The sequence below is a fragment of the Leptidea sinapis genome, chromosome Z, assembly GCF_905404315.1.
Source record: "Leptidea sinapis chromosome Z, ilLepSina1.1, whole genome shotgun sequence".
NCBI lineage: Eukaryota > Metazoa > Arthropoda > Insecta > Lepidoptera > Pieridae > Leptidea > Leptidea sinapis.
Window position 1 is genome coordinate 18,577,451 of NC_066312.1, and position 20,909 is coordinate 18,598,359.

Below are 20,909 nucleotides of genomic sequence, written 5' to 3' on the forward strand. Positions count from 1 at the left end.
TTCTATAATATTCCTGTTAGAAAAACGGAGCTAAAAAATAAGAAATCATATTAATAGTATAATAACTTAATCAGACGATAAAGTGCGTCCTCTTTATAATAAATAACCTTGATCGTATATATATATATATATAAAAGCTATAATAATATCACATTACATCGCAGTATTTATGTAGATACGTATATGTTTAGTTCGCATCGTTCGTTCAGCATGAAGACTGGTTTTAATGATACAATAATAGTAAATAAACAATTACTATGATATTTTTATTATAGGGATATATTATGTCCATATTTGAGGTGTCTCAATACGCATATCATGGTCAAGTGTATTTTGTATCTTTTAACCAAGTTTATATTTAAGAAGAAGTGTGACCAAACCTTAATGACCAATTAAGAAAACATCTGAAATGTACTTTACAGTGACCAACGGCAGATTGTCCACCTGGTGTTGTGAGAACATTGCACTAATAGTGTTATGTTTTAATGGTATGAGTGACGGGCGCATTTGTTTTGATGTGTCTTGCGATCAAAATCATACTGACACACATGAACAGATGATGCAACATAAGATGATCATCTGTTCGTTCTCAATCCCGAAGATCAATTGACTTGGATGATTTTTTTAACGGAAGAGAAAACTGCAAATATTTTAATGAATTTAAGAGTTGTAGAATGAAACGCCAGATAGTCAAACCTCGTCTTGAATACAGAAAAAATCGATTTGATAACCAATAGATTACAAGAACCAATCAGAGTTGCTGACAACTTTAAAGAATATGTAGTTATGGGTGTTGCACGTAGGTCAAAGAAGTGTTGAAAGCCTGCATTTTTCAATGAAAGTAGAAAGTTATTTATTCAACACAATATTAATTAAATGGTGCAATTATGACTGCGACACATCTTAGAATTACGTTACGAATCAGATTAAAAAAGACAAAATATAACTATTATAATCTTAATATATATAAATTACGTGACACGTTGTTTGTCCGCGATGGACTAAACTAATGAACAGATTTAAATGGGGATTACTTCATGGAGTGCAGTTAGGTCCAACTTGAGAGATAGGATATCTTTTATTTCGATTTGGGACCCATAATTATTTTTATTTCCAATATTTGATTTGCATGGACATATTTTCTTTGTGAGAATTTAGTGATGCACGGTTTGACAGGTCTGCTGTGAAACAATTTCATTACAGTTAACAACAGGGAGCAATGTTGTTCTATACATTATATAGAACGTAATGACGTTCTCCCTGTCAACGGACAGGGAGCATATTTTACAAAATAATTCTTGCTGTTATGAAATATTATTGACAAATAAAAAATAGTATCATTTTATTATGCACAGAACAACGTCTGTCGGGTCAGCTAATGGAAAGGACAGATGTTGCTGACATTTCATGCATTGCGTGGAAACGTAAACGGATGTAAACTAGGAACAAACACTCAGGAGTAAGAAAGCTAAACTTCAACCCCCTTATTCATAATAGTCTGCTAACTTAAAGAATTGCTAATTCTCGCTCTGTCTTCGTCTATTGACCTAAGTCAGAATGAGAGAAAACACTCCTAAGCGGCTGTTTAAAGTTAGCGGACCATTATGAATAAGGGGGCAACTCGTGAAAGAGTGTTGCTTGTGGTCAGGTCGACCTGTTATAGTTTATAAATCATTGTATTTGTTTGATGCGATTACTAATTATAACAGTAATAATCATGACCACCATGTTCATGAAGCATTTTTACACAAACAATTAATTTAGGCTCTATTAATGTTTGATGCATTAAATATAAGATATTTTATGTTTATAACGTTTATTTTTTTTAAATAAATTTTTATGAAATATTTGTTATATTAAACGCTCTTTAATTATGAACATGATGCAGCTATTTTAAAATACTCATTGATGTAAAAGTTGAGTTTCTCGTATGTTCTTCTCACAAGTTCTAACGTTTTCGAAACGTATGGTAGATTCAGTAATTTAAATTAAATATTTGTAATGACTATGCAAAAGCGCTTATTATAAGTCATATTTTAATAATATATTTGACTTTGAAACGATCCAAACATATCACCGAGGCAACCAAAAAGATAGGATGACGAAATTTGTGAGATAGCTGGAACAGGACAATAAAGAAAGACGAGACACAGAATATTTGAGAAAAGTTTTACAGAATATGTGGCACATCAACGGCACAGATTGTTACAGGCTGGCTCGAGGACTTGGGTGTAGAATTAGTTGCCGCACTTTGCGACTACGCCTGTGGTATCTAGTTGGAGCGCAGCGGAGACCAATCATTAATCTAAGCCTAAGATATTGTAAACACAATCCGATTCATCATTGTGATTGCCAAGTAAAAGTAATGAACGCGAACAAATTCGCGGTCTGTCACTCACACGATAAAAAAAAAAGTAATGGCGCTGATAGGAAGTGGTAGTGCAAGTGTCCCACGACTATAGAGTCGCGACTTCACATGTGTCGTGAAATGATACTCTACTGTGTTTATTTTAATTATTCGCATTAGCATTGAAAATATTATTATGCTGATATGAAAAAGTTAATTGAGTAATTACAACAAGGTAATGTATTTTAAATTTTTATTGCTAAGGTCTATTATCAAGAACTAAATTTATATAAATTAACGATTATACCATTATTAGTGATAAATATAACCTTATTAATATAATTGGAATTGAGGTGCAGTCAAAAATAACCTATTGGGGTTCTTTCAATTAGGATTATAGATCACTGTTTATTACTGTTTAAAAACTGACATCTGAAAATTGTTAGTTGAAATTTTACAATTTTGTTTTTTTTTTTTTTATGTGAAAATTGCTTGAAAACTTGCGGCGCGCTGAGCACTTTATTTTGAAAAGTGAAAGAGATTGAACCATCACGCACGGCTATGTAATGCTCATTCAGATTTTTTTTTTATGGAATAGGAGGACAAACGAGCGTACGGGACAAATTTGGCTCGAGACGGCCGTGGAAGACTCTAGCGTATATTGTATAATATATACTTCTACAACAAGACCCAAGAAACATTTGTTTTGTATATTCGAAATTCTGAACAATTGCTAAAAAATGTTTGTATGGTAAAGGTTATTATAACATAAATGACCCATGATGCCACAAATTAGGAATGGAGCGACGACCCTCAGGCTAATAAATAATAAATTTTACTTTATGATATAACATTGTAACAGTATTTTTATAAAAAAAAAGACAGCTGAATTTATTGCGCCCTTTCTCCTCAGGTTGAAGTATAGTTTTTTGAATAAGTGGTAAATTTTGACACTCAGTAAGTGATTTTAAATTTGTAGAATATAGCAAAATACCATCCTATTCATTATTAGGCCCGGAATTTTGCCCCTGAATGCTTATCTACATGGCAATCTAATTATCGAATCAGCTTGTTTTGTACAATTTAATGTTTATTTAAAAAAATAATATTACTCATTAAGATTATTCACTTTATGGAGTGCAAGTTCTGAGTAAAAGTACCGTCAACACTGATCTATCAGCTTTGAAGACAAGCCGTAACAGATAAACTGGTATGCATAGTATTAGCTGTATTTGGATATTATATGCAACTCTTAAATTTAATTTATTCTTTCTATAGATAATATAAACGGGATATATGGGTAACTAATAGATTTTCAAAATTTGAAACTGCACAAATTGACTTTGAGCCTCGATGCACTAAATATGTACATATAAAAATTAACATCCAAAGTATAAATTAAATGCAAAGTATAATATAAATAGACAAACTGAGGTGATACAGTTCATTGGGCTATGGCCTGGTTGAGAAAGAACCTTTAGGCCTACTGGGATATTGAATCTAATGTGAGATTGAAAAGTATTTGAGTACCATCGGGTAACCTGATGGTAAGCGATCAACAATGCCAATACTTACGATAACATATTGGGCATTAAAAAAAAGGCCTATATGATACTGAGTTGGGAAAATAAGCTTTGTTCATTTACTTCTTCTTCATTTTGGAACATCAGAAATACATATTTTGCAGAGGCCAAATAGGTAGGCTTTGTTTAGATCCATTCTTATTTCCGCAAAAATTTAATAAATTTCATTAAAATCATTACAGCTGATTCTGAGATACACAAATATAGATTTTATAGAATGATAATAGGAAGACGATAAGCACCCATATGTTATCATTGCCACTAATACTCTTCAGCAACTCCAGAGTAATGCCCGATTGTTTTCTCTGGTACCCCATGACTATCTTTACAATTATAACAGATAGGAATGTTTATTCCAAAGATAAAAAACATTGAGGCTACATTGTGAATTTGCCATTGCCAAGTTGGCATAACTTGACCCATGCATCTCGTCAAATATAGAGAAATATAGAATACAGAAATATCTAAGTGTGGTGTTTTGGGGCAACTTCTACTCTTTGATTGTATTTTTTATTAAAACCTAATAAAAATATAATATTACCAATACCAATATTTCGCAAAGCATAATACCAATCAAGTTGCTTACATTTGCAGTGCAAAAATAAATCTAATTATTGTACAATGTATAACAATTAATACATATGATTATGTTCTTTCTTCCAGTACAATTTTACAATCCCACATTATAAAATACAATGTATACTTTCTGGATTTCACTCTCTACTTATATTTATTATGATTATATATATAGAAATAATGTTAGTGTTGACCTATATATAGCAATGAAATAGGTTTAAAGAATATAGATTTTTATTAAATGAAGATTGAAGCTGAAGTATTGTTCTATATTATGGGTATGAATTATTGCAAACACATTAATATATTAGAGGAGGATTATACAAACACAAAGAAAATCAAATAACGAAAACATGGTTCAGGTAGGAAAATTTTGAGGAAGTCTAGAACTTTTCTGTTGGGCCACTCCATATCAAAAAGTGTGTTTGAACTAACTTTATGTTACACATCAAACAAATTATTGTGTGCCCATACACCCCAATAGAGGTGATTTCATTTATATGCAAGAAGACTGCCCCAGAGCTATATATAATAGCCTACAACCATTTGCTAAATTAATTGGCATTACCAATTTATGAATATTTTTTATAGCTAAAATAAGTTATCGCTCCAATTGTCACATCATAAGTAATAATATATACTGTATATAAACCAAAAATATTAACAAAAGAATTTCATTAGTTAAACATCAATATCTTCACAGACAATTTCTGTGATACATATTCTGTATATAATTATATACCTTTTAATATACTACAAGTGTTAACCCAGCAAAAATTATTTTGCTATATAGATTAAGTGTGGGTCAACCGCTCATTGTATGAATTGTCATATGTAATAAAATTTCATTGACTGAACTATTTATATTGCAAATATTAATAATTCAGTCAATTTCACCACCATATAGGTATTTCTAAGTAAAAAAATATAGGGTCCGGGTAAGTTGAAGATAAGATAACCGACATATCATATACTAAACATTCTCCAAAACATGCTGCATCTTATGTTATAAGAGTTATTCCAATCCTTTCAGTAGTTTTTTGCAGTATAACAATAACGAAAAAACCGGGTTTCCATTTATTAGTATAGATATTCCTTCTAGATAAAGAAAATCAATGACATGTCTCCATAAAAAAATGGGAGTTTTATGACTAAATGATGTTAAGAGTAAGTTATAACAATATATGTTTTATTCATGTGTCTTAAATAAATAAATATTCTAATTCATAAAATTGTGATTAGGCCCCAAAGGATTTAACTATTCCAAGAAGTGTTGTAGTTTGACTATATCTAAGACACTCTACAATGAATATTCATTATAGAGTGTCTTCTTCTGCAGTTGAATGAGTCATATGACTCATTCAACCGATGCTTATAATTCTTGCAATTAAATTAAGAATTAATGTTAAATTAATTTATTTCTCTATTGAAACTTGTTAGTCTGCAGGATCTGATCAATTCTTTTTGTAATTTCTTCAATTTTTATGTGTAACTTTTGGAAACTTTAAAGAAATTAGGTAAATTGAAAAACAAACTCTTTACATTGAAATGCTGTGAACAGTCGTACAATATAATAAATTATTGTCATAGAAATTAAATATGTTAAATATTTTGCAAAATAAAATGAGATCAGCTGTCTTTAGTCATCAACATTATCAACCAATACTTAATTCAAAACAAAACGACGAGTAAATTGAAGTATCGGAATATTGACTACAAAAATGGATTAAACTTCATAAAATTGTGTTCTATTTTATTCAGTTCTTACCTTCTGATAACTCCAAGTCCAACTCTGCCAATTTGTCCCTAATATCATCGGGAAGGGTCGATACGTCGAAGCTCTGGTATAACATGTCAGCCATTGTGATACACAATTAAATAATCACACAAAATTAAAGAGTTTAACGATAACACTTAAGAAAAGCATCAATACACCATGCCATTTTTAATTTAGTATTAACATTAGTCTCAGACAAAAATTATTTAGCTATATTCGTATGTGTTGACCGACCAACAAGAACTCTGCCGTCCCGTCGTATTCTGTTATATGAAAATATAGTTCAAGTCGGTGTCTGAAAACAGTACTGAGTAGTTGAGTATACTTCGACGAGTCGACAGTCAACTCGGTCGTCAGTACTCTCTACAGTGACTCAAATTACCACGAATGTTTATTCTCTTTGTTCGAATCTACTAGAGTAAAAGTGACCACAGAGTAGGTAGCTTAGTTCAATACAAAACACTGTTGCCATATACGTTTTATGCCATCATCAACCGGAAGACGTTCACCGCTGGACAAAGGACTCCCACAAAAATTTCCACGACGATCAGTCCTGCGCTGCCCTCATTCAACGTATTCCAGGGATCTTGACTACCAACACTGCGTCTTCCGGTACGTGGTCGCCATTCGAGGACTTTACTGTCCCAACGGTCATCTATCCATTGAACTATATGCCCTGCCCACTGCCACTTCACTTTCAGTTGGATAGTCTTCAAGTTCTGGTCCTGGAAATGGATTGACATGATGGCGTTTCCATACAGACACTTCAACGCTTCGATATATCAGTAATGATGTAGCACCTCTGGAGAGACTGAAGCACTGCCCGGGTCACGTTCGAATCAAAGGCTTTCTCATAGTCCACGAACGCCTAGTTTAGTGGCTGGTTATACTTCTCTGTCTTCTGTATAACCTGCCACAGCGTATGACGTATGCGGTCTATGGTGCTAAAGCCTTTTCGGAATCTGGCTTGATGGAGAGGCTGGAAGTCGCCAAGAGGGACGATTCATGATAACCCTAGAAAACAGCTTATGTACATGGCTCAGAAGTGATATAGACCTATAGATAACAGCACCACTATACTTCTGTGCCATGCTTGCGGCGCTTTGAACTTGAGAATGACATAGGAATTGCATAGTTTCTGGAGGTTCTTAAATGCAGGGGTACCACCAGCTCCCAAAAGCTCAGCTGTAATTCCACCATCACCCGGCACTTTCTTGTGTTTAAGCTGTGTAAGGGCCACACTCAGACTGACGTCTGGGATAACTTCGGTACAGTATCGGGATAATTTGGCTATTGCTACTTCAGCCTTGTTGGTAGCAGGTGCCCGTGCGGTCGTGTATCTCTGTCCGTAGAAGTTCCCGGCTTCCCTCAAAAGTTCGGGTTAAGACGAAACGACCCTGCCGTCACCGGTCAGCTTCGTCAGTTTGCTCTGCCTAATAAACAAATCTCGTGCAAACACTTTGGAGCCTTTTTCACGCTCTATGGCTGCCTTGACACAATTTGTATTGTGGGAGCGTATATCGCGAGTCAATCACTTGGAGATCTGTTTAACTGTCTAGTTAGCTGCCCATACTGGGAAGCATCCTCCGGGGACTGGAGGGTCATTTGGCGTCTTATATCCATCAATTTGAGGGTATAGTCGGAGATTATTCCGGTTCTTTTTGAACCTGTTATTATACTCGTCCTCGTCTACGCGGTCACCGAGGCATTCGAAGCAGTTTTGCAATTCGAGTTGAAAGTTTTCGTGTTTTTGATCTGGATGGGTGTGGGATGGAGCCTAGACTTCATCAGCCGAGACCACTTCAGTTTTGGATTGATATACCATGTGCCTCTTACTATGCGGTGATCACTTCCACTTTTTACTGATCACAGAGACATTTTTTGACATTATAAGTTCACGATAACTATATGCTTTTTGCTGAAACGCTTCAAACATATCTGTTGGCTAGGAATTAGATCGGCTCCTAGCCAGTACCGGCTTACGTAGTAGCTTCGGACCCTCCGAATCATATTGAATTATGACTATTGGTCACACTACCCTAGTCGACCACACCTCACCACCCTCAGCTACATTGTTGACGAGAGACTTGTGTTCGAGGAACCCGACACAACGCTGGGACAGTTGGTCGCCCTCCCAGAAGTAGACCATGTGTCCGGAATTTAGAATTATCGAGTCCTGACCCTGTTATCGGACCTCAAATAACCTCACGACATCCGATCGTAATTTGCTCAAAGCTTTCTCCAGTTCCTCCAACTTCTCGTCGGTCCGCAGTGTCTTGACATTGTATGTTGCCAGGGCCAAATAATGGTCTCCGTTTGTGATAGTATTGCCGCACCCGGGGATTCTTAGCACCCCCTGACCCGTCGCTTATGTGGCTGTTACCGTGGCCACCACGAGCGGGGCCGTCGGGGACTGGAGGCTGGGGCCTTATGTCTGTCCTCTTTGCAGGGTTTTTGCCATAATCGTCACGCTTGGCAGGCAGGTTGGCAATTACATGGTGTGCTAAAGATACTGCTGCCCATCCTCCGTTGTTTGTTAATTTTTTCTCTGCTTTTTCCCGTCATCTTCATATTTGTTTTATCTTCAGTAAAGAAGTTCAATAAATTTTTTCTCTTCTTTAATTATTTCTTGTTGACAACATTCTACAAAATTGGCATGTAGTCTTCGTCCACTAGGTGACGCTTTGGTAATCAGTGCATTCATAATCCCTCGCTAGTCAGTTAGTCACTATCATCGGTCACTCTCAATCTCAGCACGCATAATTTTTATTATTTTTACGTATAGTGAACTGTGTAAAAAGATTGTCATATTTATAATCTTAATGGCTGCCACGCTTATTATATAGACAACTTGTTCTGTCATGACATATCGTACGTACGAGACTTGAAAGAGGTGATTCAACAAGTGTTTTAAGATGGTGAGACTGTGATTGTACGGAAGGCGAAACAAAATTCTCTACTCCCAACAACGTTTCTTCTTTCATGTTGCCTTTGCCTTGCCTTTTTTGGAAATTAAGTTATGGACTGTGATTTTGTGTACTATACAGTATAAAACACTTTAAGTAAATAGTGTCTTTTTGCAACATATTGTTGTATCTTGTTAACAAAATGGATCAAAGGACGTCATCTGCCATGTTCAAAAGAGCAGAGCAATTGAAGAGATGGGAAGCATCAGATACCAACAATCAATCAACCACTCCAAAGCGAGCGTCGAGAATACAATTTTCCCCTGGAATAATTTTCTTGGCAGCATGTACTTCTGGAGACAAAGATGAAGTGAAGCGTTTACTGAAGTTGGGTGCAGACATAAACACAGCAAATATTGATGGTATCACAGCACTCCATGAGGTTAGTAAAGAATTGTTGAATCTGTTAATTTTTAACTTCATTTGTAAGCATTTGGTGAGTATGAAGCTAACACTAAGGTTGGTTAACCATCACACCCATGACAACAGTGAGGGCACATACTTAATTTTTTTTTTGAGCATTATGAGGATTAACATAGTCATATTGTACAAACAACATTTTGAATAACTGAGATTGCTGGCTTCTTCATTCATCAAATATTATTTCTATTCTCATATACAATAGTCAATTATTTCAAACACCTATATAGAGAGATCTAGAGACCTAGAGACAAACATCATATTCAAATTAAATCGAGTAATGTCATCTCACTCACAAGGTAGACTTGCTTTGCTAGCTAAGAAATGAGAGTATTAACTTGATGGAGACATTATTTTTAAGGTAGTCCAGATCTATAATTAAATAAATTAAATCTATAACCTTAGGTAATAACAACTGCATTAGTAAAATTACTATCATTTATCCTCCAATTTCTTCTCACTAGTTGTAATGGAAATTTTTTGACAATATTTTATACTTCAAATTTTCTAAATAATTATTGGGAAGCAATTTGTAATAGAGATTTTTTTATATATATCAAGTAGAGTGTTGGGAGAAATTATTCAGGGTAATTAATACCCAAAGCGGAATTTCACCACCAGAAATCACATGAAAAGGTGAAATCACATTAAAAACTCACACAATTTTTATATGTTGAATTCCACTTAAAAATAAAAATAAACCACTCAGACATTTTATATATGTTATGTAATGTTATAATGTGCAGGTATCATCTAAATTAAAACCTAGTATTAATTTGTTCAATCAGCACAATTTCAATGTAATTTAAAATAAATTTTATGTTTATTTCATTTATATATATTAAGGTATTATATGAATAAACTTCAACATTAGTTACTAAAATACACCTATTTATCTAAACTTTGCTTATCCTCGACAATACTAAACAATAATATATAGTATTCTGGGAATGCCTGAAAAAGCACTGACTCCGATAGAAAGATATCTAGCCCAAATGCAGAGGCTGTCTGGTCAATGACAACAGGTTATGTACATATAGCCAACTCTTGTTAATTCGAAACTTGAGGAACTATTAAAATATAACAAATTGTAGAGTGTTTGAAATATCAAATGGTTCAAAAATTTTGACAGAAAATAAATAAAACTTCAAATTATTAAGTGTTGGTCAATTATTATTTATTAACTGCTATTCTTTAACAATGACAAAAGTACATGTACACATTCATGTACATGTAATATTCAGAGGATTCTTAAATTATTTTGCAACAACACTTCTTCTCACCTGTTTCTACATTTTTGATTAAGTACTTCTTTTCAGCAATTGTCAAGCATTTAGACTTTTTAGGACTCGTAACTAACACAAACATTTAATCTGTATATGACCAATGAAAGAGTAATAGTAGCAGAAACAACAAACCAATTTCGTGTGGTAGTTTTTGTCAAACTATTCACACAAAAACAAAGGCTCCTGTATGATGACACACATTTGAACTTGTCTCAAAATATACTTACAAAATTTCCATCTTTTTATTTCTGTAACTTTTATGGTTTGTAGCTGATGAGTTAGAAGTCACGCCTTGTTCTGTTAATTAGCCACCTTTTTTTTGTTAGAATTACCAAGTGCATAAAAATGTTTTGATTAAGATCGAAATATAAAGAGATTTTGTATGGAACTCCTGAAAAACTTTAAATTATCTCTTGGTTTGAATTAACGAGAGTCGACTGTATCATGTTATTGTAGAATTTACAGGAGTGGTCTGCAAAAATCCTCTAAAATATGAGTTAGCTCCTAGAATTCTCTGAACATCCTAGGAAAGTTCTGATTTTCTCTGAGGAGCTGGAATAGTAATGGAGTACCAAGCCTATGTTGCACAGAAAATTGACCCAATTAAGAAGTTTAATTACCAAAACAGAAGTGCTTCACACAGGACCATACCATCTGACCATTATTTAATTGATCACATGATCTTTCACAGGTATACTTGAAAGTGATGGTGTGTATGTGATTATAAGTGTTAGGGTAGTTAATTTCATATTAGTTGTTGCCTGCCACTTCTATGTTTTACAATACACTTACATATTAAAACAAATAAGAATAATTTAGTGTGACCAAAACAGGGCTTTCTAATGAAACTGAAGTCAATATTCCGTTGGTCACTAGATGTTTTGCACAGAACAATAATATAATGTTGTTGGTGGGTTAATATATATTAAAGATTTATAAATTGTTGTTATACAATGGATGTTTTCCAACAAAATCAAATATATAAAGTAAGGTAATTTATCTGAAATACCTACTTCAAATATGTCATTAATTTATTTTAATAGTTAACACGGACCAAAAAAGACCACCATCTATTTTCTCTCATTTCATCTCAACGATCAAACCCTGTACCACAGCTGTACATCGGAGCCGGAGCAATTGTATACCAGTCGACAACTCTAAGCAAGAAGTCAAAACAGAACAAAGAGAAGGGCCAAGCAAAAATAATTTGATAATGGCCATTTTACCAGGACCATCTTAAATACTTGCAATTATATACATTCCTAGAAGAAATAAATACAAACAAGAGGTTATACATGATCCTGATTCATGGGTAGGCATGCAACCTTATAGGCTATAGAGTCCAAGAGTATGTGTAATGAGTATACCAGCAAAATTTCTCTATAACCTACAAAATGTCTTGGCCTGTCAAGATCTGCAGTAAATTCATTCTTGTTTGTCTGAAGCTCTAATAACTCATTTATACCAAGTTTAAGTAACATAAACAGTGAAGGTGATTGCATCTGTACATCATCAGAACAAATCTCTCTCTCAATAACATATCTTGGGTACTAATCTGTATAGCTCATTACCACGGTGAATCCATGCAATTCTAGGATGTTTGTCTCATTCATTCATGAATTTGTAAACCTGCTCTTGTAAAATGCAATAAGTAGGTAATTAAGGCTATTATACTATTCCCAAATAAAGTAAAATTAAACTGAACTGGAAAATTATTAAATCAACATAATTGTAAAGTATTGAATGTGTATTGGTCTAGGAGCCAGGTAAATATGTAAACAATTATATCTTCTCAAATGATAATTGGTGAGACAAATAAGGTAATAGTCTCGTGAATGTCAGGTGTGGTTCCATTGGGGTGATGAGCATCAGTAGCTGTGGCGGTGGGCTATATATATAGAAAAAAGCTATTCTACTCTTCCTACTATTATTATTCTTGTGGAAAGGACACCACAATTCAGCCAATGTCACATTTAATAGATCACCAAACTTACTGATCAAATACAGTAAGTATGTACTATTAAATGTTATGTTAATGAATTTACCCATGTTTAAGGTAATGATTGGCGCCAAGATTGGGTAAAGTTTTGTTGTCTAAACAATAGGGTGATGAGATAGATGTTATATCTGTCATCATATGGTGTATAAAGTATCAGCTGATTGCTTGATTGTTATCATTTCAAATCCATCTCACATTGTAATTAAAGTGGTAATAATAGACAAAAACATATTAAAGTTTATAAATTACAGAGAGTGGTCAATACAAGCATAATTGTAATCTAAAATTGGTAACCAAATTGGTAAAAGTTACTCTAAGAGCTCTTAGTTACCCTTTTATTTTCTACTAAGTGCTTTTGGTTTGCAATGAAAGAGATTTAAGTATATTGTCAAATTGGGTGCACCATACAATTTATTGTCAATGGATAAATATCCTTAACTGACTCCATCCCAAAGCCTGTGAACACTAGAGTTCCTTAAGGCTGTGCGCTATACCCTACATGTTTCTTCTGCATATCAGTAATATGCTGGACACCTGCAGAGTTAATTGCAATATTGCTGACAGTACTGCAGGTGGCTTTACACGGCCATGTGGCATAAAGCTATTAAAAGGGAACACCTTGTCCAATTTAACCTGTAATAATATTTCGTCCCATACTTTCCCATCAATACATATAATTTTTTTAAATATTAAATGACAGTAATAGCAGTGCTTGCCTTTCACTACGTGGATATAGAGCCGTTGGTCATTTTCAAGATACTTCAAAAGCTAGTTATAAGTCGTATGTATGCTTATCGAAATATCAACAGATGTTTTTTATATAAGGAGGGGCAAACGGGCAATGGGTTCAAGTAATGGAAAGTGGCAAGGCAACTGCCTATTGATACCCGCAACACGCGGAGTCAAGATGTTTGGCTGGCCTTTAAGTTGGGAATATGCTCGAAACTTTAATGTCGGAAATTCTGCAGCCGGTAATTGATTCCACATAGTGGCTGTGCGAGTGCTGTGCCATTTCTCGTAAAACGGGCGGTTGTAGAATACCAGACGTCAACATGATGCATTTTGTCGTAATCTCCAGACGTTAAACGTAATGTGGAACACGACTGCTGTTATCAACCCTCTGAGTACACGCCGTGATAAATGCTGTAGAAAATCGAGAGAGAACGCACATATTTTTGCGCAACGCTAAAGAATCGAGCCGATCGGAGAGGACTTGATTGTCGATGATTCGGGCCGCCCATCGTAGTATACGGTCGAATGAACGAACCTGGTATTGGGGTGCATCCTCCTAGATTTGAGAACAGTACTCCATGTGAGAACAAATTTGCCCCTTCTATAGTTGCAGGCGGTAGCTTGTAGTGAAGTAACGTCTCGTCTTACTGCGTACACCCAGCATTTATATTCCTACACATTTTCTGTGTCGAATACCATAAAAGATCGGGGTGATGCAATAAGATATTTGTTTGTATTAAAGGAAGTAAGCTGCTTATACCAAATCTCTAAAAGAGTCGCTCAAAAGCACCACGGTCTCCTTCAAAAAATTACCGGGTGTGTTTGAGAAAATTTAATCATATGTTTTGGCTAAAATTTTCATATTAGAATTTATGTGGTCATCTCTGTTCTTTGATTTGATGAAAAGCGTATTATAAATAGAGGTAATCCATTATATCTAAATAAATCTGATTAAAATAAAATTGCAATTTCTCAATCATACTATTTGTTCAATGAATTTTTAACTAAGTAGTGTTTTGGAATTAACTCTTATTGTTCGTAACAGACATTAAAATGTAATATAATATAATAATAATGATATCATAATAAATATATTGTCGATTTAGTAATAATACTCGTAGGTGTCCGCGAATTTGTCTCAGTTACTGTATTTTTTTTTGTTTGTGTTCGTTCCTGAAATTAGCGGTCACAAATAGACAAAACTACCAAAAATACTTTTTGGTCTCGTTGACATATATACAACCGTTATAATTACATTTTTGATAAATTATTTAATGTAGGGGGCTTTGTATTACTATTATATTCGTTATACATCTCCAGGAGCGAGATGTCACAATACACGTCACACGTCAAAAAACAACGCGCTTTTTGACAGCTAATTATGCTGAGATTATGTTAATATTATGGGTGTTTATTACCAACCGTACTAACTCTTGTTGCCTATTCTTCAGTTCACAAAAAAAACACAGCTATATCAACCGATCATTTCCTTTTAAATCAGCTCTTTATATATGTACGTTGGCCGTATCGTCGCCAATCAGTCGACGGAGCCAGTTAATATAAAAAAAGAAAGCTAAGATAGCTCAATGCAAAAGAACAACGCAAAAGCAAATGCAACTCTAACGCAATAAACATTAGAAAATGAGTGGAACACAATAAAAATATATTATATACAAGAAGACTGTGAACGAGATGTTTTCTTCGGCTGCACAAAGTTTTGACGATATTATAGGAATGGTGAAATATAATGATGAAAATAATGTAGATTGTGTAATACACTTCGTATTAGTACTTGATAAGTTTAAATTCATATTCCCTATTTCACCTCAATTCTGAGTTGGCTGACTGTGGTTGTGGGTAAAATTATATTTATAAATTACTAGCTGTCCCCAGCAAACGTTAACAACATATTTTGTGTACCGTGTTCCTGGAACTGAGAAGACTTATCGATTGTTTATTTTGACCTTTTACACTACATTGAAACAGGTGTAGGGAAATGAACAGGGAGGGCTTATAATTACATGACAAGTCTTAAAAACACATCTACGACGATTACAAGCCGTTTCAAAAGTGGACTGTGTCTGTATATTATTTTTGAGCGTAACCGAGGAACCGAAATTTGCTATTTTTTTTGGACTTGTTGGAATGAAAGATACGCCAACTATTGCCGTTCGAGTTACTTTGACAAAATAGCGTTTCTGTCATGTGATGCGATTTGAGTCTTTTGATTTTTAAATGGAATTATAACGTATTGAGTACATTTTTAATGATTGTCATACTTCTCCTATGGCGCTCTTCACTTAAAAAAAACTTCTTTGGCCTATCGAAGCAAAAATTATTAAAATGATTTATTCCTCGTGTTATTCTACGTTTTTAGAAAGAACAATTTTGTTAAAATCTTGCAAAGATGGCTTTGACAATTCTTTAATAAATAATGAATACGGCTGTATGGGCTTCAACCCTTTGCCTGTCCTGATAATGCACGAAGAAACCAAAAAAAAACGAATGTCGCAAACGTCAGAAAATTTTAGGAACCGACTTTACCCTGTTACTTTTGTATTCGTAATAATATAATAATCATATAATATAATAATGTTATAATAATCATAACGCGCCTTAAGAAGTATAACATCAAAAAATTCTCTATAACGAAACAAGTACCATTATTACTTGACTGTTGTTGTTTCCTTAAATATATTTTAACAAGTTCTACCACAGTTAATACATCCATCCGTGTTGTAGATTAGAATAATTTATTATTTCTATCGGAAAAAGCAAGCTATAGAATCGATGCTATTGCGTGCACATCACATCACTGTTCAAATTGTAAACAAATATCTGAAATTGCGTGAAAGTTATAAACGAATTAATAATTATACAATCGGACAGCTTAAGAGCTCTATTTTGAGCAATTCACGCACACTAACAAAAAGTGTCATACTAATCGCGAGTGTAAGACATAGTTGGTCACTATCGGTTGGTGTTTAACGGTTGTCTAACAGCAAGAGACTATCTAGACGTATAAATTATAAATGTACAGAAAGTGTAACTAAATTGTTGAATATGCCACAGTCAACATACCAAAAGTATTAGTTAACAATAAAATGACAATTTTGATTGAATAATCCGCCGTAGTTATCCAATTTTAGTTTAACTGCATTATTTTAGGCCTATTTGATACGTAGGATAAAATAATTAGTATCACTTTTATTGTTTATCTTATACAAAACATCTGAAATATTGCAATGAATGCATCCAGTGATTGTAGATCTATCAAAATAAAGTTCTATCCAAAAAATGAAATGAATGGTCGCACTGACACGATAAGAATAATTCATGACAATCGAGAAATTTTTGGACATTATATGTTATGATGCATTTAGTATTCGATAAATTCGAACCGTTCGGTACAGTAGTATATTTTGTTAATCTGTGGGCATAGTATATTTTTATGTTTGGTAGACATGTATTTAATTGGTTGAACAATAATGATATTAATTATGTCCTAGTACAAGGACTCTCCATAAAATATGGGTTATTGGTTTATTTCTTACTACTGTGCCGTGTGACACCTTAGTTATTGCGATCGACAAATTTATAAAAACATCTCATTTATTTTAATTACGGTTTGAAGTTTGAACAACGTCTGTCGGGTCGGCTAGTATGTAATATGTTTACGCCATCACATCGAATACAAAATAGTTTAACGAAAAGGCTTTATTTTTAAACAATAACACTTCGCTATATCACATACATTGATTTCAGTTTGTATGACGCACTACCACATACGATATTTTGAGGAGCTGTGTTGCATAATGACACATGAATAACTGTTCCGAAACATACAAATATTTCCCACCAAACACTGTTTGAATTATTTGTATTGTGTTAGTTCAAGATTGGTTTACTGTATCAAGAAAAATGTAATAGCATTTTAATATTAATTTAACTTATGTTCCGCATCACTTCTTCGAGAATCGAATCTCATTTTATATAAATTCATATACATAATAATTATATTATTTAGGACTACAAAAGAATTACAGATTACTTAATGGAACCTGATAGCTCATCATGCTCTCTGAAACACTTGAGAAAACCGAAAATTAAACACTTTTTTAAAGATTTCAAGGACTTCTAAACACGGTGGATAAACCTCGAAAATAATGATTGAATGTTTTAATTTTCGAACCATCATATACTTGAAATTGCAAAAAGATATAATAATATAATATGATCCGTAGTAGTAGTACTCTATATTGAATATGTACTAAAAACGTATACAATATTTTAAATAAACTTATCGATTATTTCTACAAAAAACTATAATTAATATTCTGCAACTGCTCAATGTGCCTTCTTGCGAGGGATTCTTCGCTGTGTATTTTCTTCTGTCCACATTTGTAGAAAGCGGTTCTATCATCGAGTGGCAACTTGATAACTACCCGCATGCTACCCACACCCCCAGTAGTGCGATAACGTGATTTCAAGCTGGATATTTATGTATGTATTATATGCAGGTCCCTGCCATTGACGCGTTAAAAAGCATAATTTCCTCGTAGAACAAGTGTTCGAAACATTTCACCTCGATTCAAATGGTGACGCCCTGACGCTAAAACATCACATCACCAAATCGTATATCATTCTGGTAATTTAATGGGAACAATTTTTAATGCAGCTTCTTCTAATAATAAAAATTTAGAAGAAAAGTTATAATGTTGTTAGAGTTTTATTTTTTGGAAAATAGAATACAAGAGGTTACGAGTTTTAATCAACTTGTATACAACATACCAATATTTATTTTTCAATAACGCATCTTCCTCGCTTCATTCACTTACAACTATATAACGTGTTTATAAAACGGTTTCCCTTATATTAATTTACCACTAAAAATAGTCTATAATACACATCCTAAGACATTGGCAGTAAGAAACAGATGCACGTATCTTGAAGTAGTTTTCTTGTACAAGCTTGTACGTAAGATTCAAGCATCTCAAGCTATATTAATTGATTGATTAACTGATAAGAACTTCAAGTAAAACTGCTACAATTGAATGAATTTTAAAGGGTCAAAGTTCCTTTTGTCTAATACGCATCATTTAAATCTAAATACCTCGTAAACAATACACAATCGTCTTTTTACACTATACACAATTTATTCATATAAATTCCTTCCATAACTACGGTAGAGTTTTATTGATTCCAAAATATATTTTATGTGCCCACGGTTAGGCTTGTTGTATATGTGTAACGAATCTGGAACATTGTATCTGCCCTAAATATAAATTTTATCCACATTGCACACTGAATTATTTTGTAGCAACCAAACGCCTGAGCAACGATATTGAAATTATTTTTTAATCTATTAGTTATACAAGAATCTTTCGAATAATTATTGTGTCTACTAATGTTTATAATTATCATGTTCAATAAAAATATCTTATTTTTATCTTAAATTGATCTAAAAATTAATTTAAATTTACTTATACAAATAAAACATTTTGTCTTCAAAATTTGGCAAAACTAGATTACAAATAGGTATGTATTTCCAATAAGAAAAACAAAAATCCAAATTGCAGGTTCATCATTAAGATTACGAAAGTCACTGACATAGCCCAAATGATTGCAAAACTGAACTGCACGTACCGGAACACGCAGTGTTGGTAGGCCCCACAAGATGGACCGTTGATCTGGTCAAGGTCGCCGTTATCTTAATTGATGTTCTACGTTGAAAGAGAGTAGCGATGGACCGATCCTCGCATCGTGGAGATCTTTGGGGGAGGCCTTTGTCCGACAGTGTAAATCTTCCGGCTGATATGGTGATGATAATTGTAAATGTTAGTACATTATGAATAAAGAGCACATAGAACATTACCAGGAGGCTTCCTTGAACAGGGTGGCGGCTCGGTTGGTGCCTTCTTCTGTCGAGAAGTGGTGGAATGGCTTTTTGTAGAAAATGTGGATGATAATAGCTGTCAGTTTTCTTAATATTTTTTATAATAAGATAGTATTCATTAATGATCTCTTTTAAATAGAGAAACTTCTGTGAAGCAAGAAATATATTATAAAGAGGAGCCGTCATGTAATATTATAAAATAGTTACATATGTTCAAAAACGGCATAGCCAAATGGGTAACGTCTGCGAATCTATGAAGTGCTGCAAGCTACCTTCCCACTCCGCATTATGAAACCGGATTAAAATATTCAGCTTGATCAAGGTCCCGTAGTGAATAGAAGAAAATAATTAAGTTAAATCAGCAGTCATTATATAAGCTTTAAAATTAAAGATTGACCTATTTTCTTGGATGCTTATAGTCTTATACAGTGTGTTTCTGTTCTTTCAGTTTAATGGAATGAGAAGAAGCATTTTCTTATAGTGCTCATAATTGTACCAGTCTTCATAAAGTCGAAATTTATTGTTATTGTAATATAGAAGTGTTACATTTTAATAAACCTAGACTGTTGCAAGAACATGATGCCGATTATTAAAAAAGTTCATTAATTCACCCGAACTTGAATCATTTTATTAATAACTTTCACCTAATCAGAAATTAATACAAAATTATAACTCAATTTTATTTTATAATGCATGATATCCTATATCGTGTAGGATAGATAAATTCTGCCATCTATAGCGATAGGTAGAGATGACGGATAAATATGACAGAGTCTCGCCATAATATTTGAACTCCACGTCTGATTGACTGTGAGGTGAGGTTATGGTGTTTCGTTGATGAAATGAATTGACTGGGACAAACAGCTTTTTGAGAGGCATTGCCGGCCCTTTAGAGTGTGGTGGGAGGCTCCTTTGCACAGGATGCCGGCTGGATTATGGATACCACAACTGAACCTATCTCTGCCGTGAAGCAGTAATATGTTAGCATTATTGTGTTCCGGTCTGAAGGGCGCCGTAACTAATGAAATTACTGGGCAAATGAGACTGAACATCTTATGTTTCAAGGTGACAAGCGCAATTGTAGTGCCGCTCAGAGTTTTAGGATTTTCATGATTCCTGAGCGGCTATGCATTGAAATGGGCAGGGTGTATCAATTACCATCAGTTGAATATCCTGCTCGTCTCGTTCCTTATTATCAAAAACACAAATAAGTGTGTTTCGTTTGAAGTACCAAACAACAAACCATAACGAAATATACTAGATGAATCGTTGACTATTTCTACAGTGCTGTTAATTTTAAAAATGGTATTGAATTTCTTGATCTAGA

At 33.8% G+C, this 20,909-nt stretch overlaps 2 protein-coding genes across 13 annotated transcripts in view; one reads left to right on the forward strand and one right to left on the reverse strand.

Annotated features, from left to right (window-relative positions):
• The window catches only part of LOC126978420 (disco-interacting protein 2), a 73,597-nt gene extending 66,953 nt beyond the window's left edge, over positions 1 to 6,644 (reverse strand). For all 4 annotated transcript variants that reach the window (XM_050827193.1, XM_050827192.1, XM_050827191.1 and 1 more), the window contains exon 1: positions 6,275 to 6,644. In XM_050827193.1, the coding sequence (XP_050683150.1) occupies positions 6,275 to 6,368 (94 nt within the window). In that variant the 5' untranslated portion in view covers positions 6,369 to 6,644. The remainder of the gene's footprint in view (positions 1 to 6,274) is intronic.
• A 2,641-nt stretch (positions 6,645 to 9,285) lies between these two features.
• Positions 9,286 to 20,909, forward strand: part of LOC126978425 (protein phosphatase 1 regulatory subunit 12A) — a 52,999-nt gene continuing 41,375 nt past the window's right edge. For all 9 annotated transcript variants that reach the window (XM_050827199.1, XM_050827201.1, XM_050827200.1 and 6 more), the window contains exon 1: positions 9,286 to 9,631. In XM_050827199.1, the coding sequence (XP_050683156.1) occupies positions 9,392 to 9,631 (240 nt within the window). In that variant the 5' untranslated portion in view covers positions 9,286 to 9,391. The remainder of the gene's footprint in view (positions 9,632 to 20,909) is intronic.